This window comes from Chaetura pelagica, unplaced genomic scaffold, assembly GCF_000747805.2.
Source record: "Chaetura pelagica isolate M959 unplaced genomic scaffold, ChaPel_1.0 scaffold314, whole genome shotgun sequence".
NCBI classification, from domain to species: Eukaryota; Metazoa; Chordata; class Aves; order Apodiformes; family Apodidae; genus Chaetura; species Chaetura pelagica.
This window is the reverse complement of record NW_009953218.1, coordinates 1,078,623-1,083,493: the sequence shown is the minus strand read 5'-3', so window position 1 is coordinate 1,083,493 and position 4,871 is coordinate 1,078,623. Positions and strand designations below refer to the sequence as shown.

The 4,871-nt window shown below is 39.1% G+C and overlaps 1 protein-coding gene across 1 annotated transcript; it reads left to right on the top strand.

The window, feature by feature from the left end:
• Positions 1–4,610, top strand: YEATS4 (YEATS domain containing 4; the record flags this gene model as incomplete). Its single annotated transcript, XM_009997761.1, has 6 exons — positions 1–87; positions 471–537; positions 639–733; positions 2,152–2,244; positions 2,323–2,410; positions 4,441–4,610. Coding segments are annotated over 6 exons (600 nt in total), but the record flags the coding sequence as incomplete, so codon positions are not given.
• Positions 4,611–4,871: the final 261 nt, after the last annotated feature.

Genomic DNA, 4,871 nt, shown 5'->3' with positions numbered 1-4,871 from the left:
AACGTCGCGCGGTATTTCGGGAAGAAAAGGGAAGAAGACGGTCACACGCACCAGTGGACGGTTTATGTCAAGCCCTACAGAAACGAGGTGGGTTTGCAGGGGCGGGAGCGGGTCCCGTCCTGGGCCGGGGCCGCGGAGCCGGCGGGAAGTGCCGCTGCCGGTCCTGCCCTGCCCGGGCCCGCCGGGCTCTGCAGAGCTGGGGTGCCCCTCAGCTGGGGCAGAGGCTGGTGGCTTTCCAAAAAGGAAGAGGAAAGGGAAGGCATTTTTCCTCCTTTTGGAGTGATCTCCTAGGCTGGAAAATGGGAACGAGATGATGTGCAGCAGCACCGGTGCTTGGATTTACTGTCTTGCCTTCCTACTGTTTTTAAAGGCAGCTGTGTCAGAAGGAATGATAGACAGGGGCGTGGATGAATAAGCAGTAGTTTGGTGTGCTGTGTAAGTAATCAGGAATAACCATGTTTCTATTTTAGGATATGTCTGCCTATGTGAAAAAAATCCAGTTCAAGTTGCATGAAAGCTACGGGAATCCCTTGAGAGGTGGGTTTTGTGCTTGGGAGTTTGTTCCTAGAACTGGGATTTTAATTCGTTCCACCAAAGCTTTATCACCTCTATTAACACTTATCTGTTTCCCACTGCAGTTGTTACCAAACCACCGTATGAAATCACTGAAACAGGATGGGGTGAATTTGAAATAATCATTAAGATATTTTTTATCGACCCAAATGAAAGACCCGTAAGTACATAGAACCTTTAACAACACTTAATTAATTATGCTGGCTTCCAGCTGTGCTGTAAGGTATTGCTGGTCAAAACAAGTCCCTTCAGCCAATGGAAAAACCTGTTACTGTAGGAGATGTATTTAATGGTTGGCCATGTTTTCCTGTTTCTGTGCTTCGCTTCTGGAATTCTTGCTGGCTTTTCCTGCACTTGGCTCCTCCTGTCTCTGAGATTCACTAATACATGTCCACAGCTGACAACTTGTCTTCCATGTTGCTTTCTACTTCTAGGATATTTGAATATTTTAATTCCCTTTTTTTTTGTCTATTAGATTTGGTCAAAATTAGTCAAAAAACAGCAAAGGTACTACTTTAGCACTAGTCCCTTTCTGAGAAAAAACAGGTTAAGACACTTCTCTAGTTGTATAAGGCATTGGAATGAATTAATTTCTTCCCATCTTGTGTGAAACATATCTTGCAGGTTTGTTTTTCCAGGCTCAGGTAGAAATCTCAATTACCGTCTTTTAGCCAAATGTGACCTTTCTGAAAGGACTGAGTTCTCTCTAATGGATGAACTAAGCAGTCCTTTTGCTTTAGCTGTCGTGTTTTTTTTGCCAAATGAGGGGAATTTTACGATTTTCTTAAATGTAGGAGAATTCATACTACACTAGAAAGGACTTCCTGCACTGTTGTGCGTCCTGATTTGTCATATTCATTCCATTCACAGCTCGACTAAGCTGTCGTAACATTAGTTGGGTGTTTTTTAGTTTGTGGCTGTTCTTGGAAGGCTGTTTTGGTGCCTGCTGTGCTCTTCCTCTCCAGGAAGTACCAGCCTGTCTCCCACACCTGCTCACGGGCCTTTTTGTGGAAGGGAAGGACTGTGGTCTGTGTGCTCTCTTCCCAAGTCGTGGTCCAAGCAGTCAGTGCTTCCTCAGGGCTGGCCAGAAGGCCTCTGTTTCTCTCCAGCTCTTGCCATTTGCAGTAAGAGAAGAGTGGCTCCACAGAGAGGAATTCCAGTGAAAGGCTATTTTACAGGTCTTCTTGGTGCTTTTCCTACACCAAAAGGGACAAGAAGGTTGCAGAAAGTGCTTTCTAACACGTTAATTAGGAAAGTCAGTTTGAACTAAATAATCTATTTGGAAATGTTTATGAGGAGGTCATCTTAGTAGGTTTTATACACCAGTTCTAAACTACTTGCCCAGACACTTAAAATATCAAGAAGACTTTGAATAGTTGGCGTGTTTAATAATCACTATTAGATTTAAGTAATTCTGCTGAAGCTATGTGATGTTTATTTTTGTATTTGTAAAATACTTTTAATAATATTTTAATAATATTTTAAAATCCTGTACATTTGTCTTAAGAAGCACAAATACTGAAGACGATTTTCATTTCCCTGAAACTTTTGAGCTAATGAAATTCTGTCTTTGTGCAGGTAACCTTGTATCACTTGCTGAAGCTTTTTCAATCTGATACCAATGCCATCCTGGGAAAGAAAACTGTAGTTTCTGAATTCTATGATGAAATGGTATGAACATTTTTTAATGTAATTGAAACTTTATTTTGAAGAGTATTAGTGATACTGTGTGTTTTTCTCCTTTGTTAGATATTTCAAGATCCTACTGCAATGATGCAGCAGCTGTTAACAACGTCTCGTCAGCTGACGCTAGGTGCTTATAAGCATGAAACAGAGTGTAAGTTGAAAATGAAAATACTGTAATTTTAGAAATTAACATTAGTCGGTTTTGCTTTTACTGTTTTTTTCTGCCCTGTAACAGTACAATAGATTGGGAAGCTGCTAAAAAGTGGTACTTTTTACGTTAAATTAGCTTCAGCTATTGCAGAGATTAATACTCAAAAACTTTAAAGGCTTTCTGATCTGTATGCCTGCTGAAATGGAAAGCATTGCAGATAAGTCAGGATGAAAAGTGGTGACATGATCAAAACCTGTTTTAACTCATTTCAAATACATTAAACTAGGGAATAATTTAAGGCCACTGTATTTGTGGTTTCATTTTATTCAGCTCATTGGGATGTTAATGGCAAGCAAAGATCACATTTCAGCACTGAAATACAGAATAGTACTTGTAGTCAAAGCAGCAACCCTTTTGGGATAATGAGTAGTGTCTGAAAGCTCTTCCTGTCTTTTTCCCTTATTTCTAATTATTCAAGTGTAAGCTATTTCCTTACATATTTTTTCAGTATGGCTTCATATTCTTTGTGTCCTTAGGTAATCTGTCTTTAAATAAAACCCAGACAATTAAGGGAATTAAGCAAATAAAAGGAGAAGATGCAGATTCATAAAATATAATTAATTTAGTGATTATTTATGTTTTGATCTTCTGAATTTCATCTCTTGCTGTCTGCTCTCAGAAGGCTAATGTAATATTTATTGAACTTAAATCCTGCCTCGTTAGTTACAAACTCCAGTCCCATCATAGCCCAGCTCACCGGGCCTTTGGCTTATCTACATGTTCCCTTGATAACAAATGTCAGGTACTTTTAGACACTGTATCCTTGAGTTAAAGAGTAGTTATGAGTTTGAAGCTCTAGAATGTTAGGGTTCCCACTTGCCTTAGATTTCTTTAGGTGTGTGGACTTGTGAACTACTTTTATTTTCTCTCTGTTTAGCTGGTCTTGAGATGGATTTTTGTTATATTGCACATTATGGTTTATGTGTAGGAAGTGTTTAATAATTGGAATAATAAAAAAATCTTGTCTAAATTTAAATGTTTCTCACTTAAAACTCCTGGATGTTGCTCCTGGGTGCAGATAGAAATTTGTAGTGTTTTTTAAAAAATATATATTTCCTTAAAATGTGCTAGTGAAGCAGATGAAAATTAAGATGTTGGGGTTTTTTTTGCCACTACCCACAGTTGTGTAATGTACAGGATATGAAGGGACATCCATGGCCTCCATGGATTTGTTGGCTTTACTGTCTTTGTCCAAAAAACTGGTGCACTAGCATATTAAAAAAATAGTAATTAGGACATCTCAATAAACGAGATTGAGATATCCTAATGTCAGATATTCCTAAAAGCAAAGGCAGCATTACTCAATCTTTTAGACACATGGAATTAAACTCCAGTGAGATGGAAAGTAGAAAGTGGCAAGAGTGCATGAAAAAGGAATCACAGAACGGTTTAAGTGTGAAGGCATCTCTGGAGGTCATCTTGCCCCACCCCCTGCCCAAGCAGGGCCACCTAGACCAGGTTGGTCAGGACAAACTCCACACAGCTTCTGAATGTCTCTAAGGAGGGAGACTCCACAACCTCCCTGGGCAACCTTTGGCAGTGTTTGGTCACTCTCACAGGAAAAGTGTTTCCTGGTGTTTGGAAGGAACCTCCCATGTTTCAGTTGGTGCCCATGGCACACGTGGTGTCTCTGGGCATATACTTTACTTGTAGTCCTCTGTAATCTCCCATTTATTTGCTGTCACTGTGTCAGGATTTTTCCCCCACTTAATCTTTAAAAGAACTCTGGGAAATTATTTGGAGAATTATGCAACTCCATCCATAAAACTGATGGGCTGAATGTTTTGGTTTTTCCCTGTTTTTTGTTTGGATACCATTTTGACTATAATCATTGAATATCTAAGGCTAAGAGTAATAGATTTTTTCAGGACACACACCCTCCAAGTTAGTGTTGCAATTAAAAAAAAATAACTAAAGCATTACAACTTTTCATAGTATTTAGAGTATCTCTTTCTTTATCACCACCATAGTTGCAGATCTTGAAGTGAAAACCAGGGAAAAGCTGGAAGCTGCCAAAAAGAAAACTAGTTTTGAAATTGCTGAGCTTAAAGAAAGACTAAAAGCAAGTCGTGAAACCATCAACTGTTTAAAGAGTGAAATCAGAAAACTTGAAGAAGATGATCAGTCTAAAGATATGTGATGAGTATTGACTTGACAGAGAGCCAATACTGAAGACAGAAGGATTTCCATCATGGAACTGTATTTCTTCTCTTCCGTTCTGTAACAGAGACTGTGAGAAAGCCAGTGGCAAGTGATTGAAGAACGTGGCAATTGACTTCATAAATGGAAGAAAAAAGAATGTATCCTTGTTTCATAGTAAAAATGAATGGGTACTTAACAATTTATTTCAAGGAGAAAAGGGTCTTGAAGACCAGGCTATTTTTTTTTAACTGCATTTGAG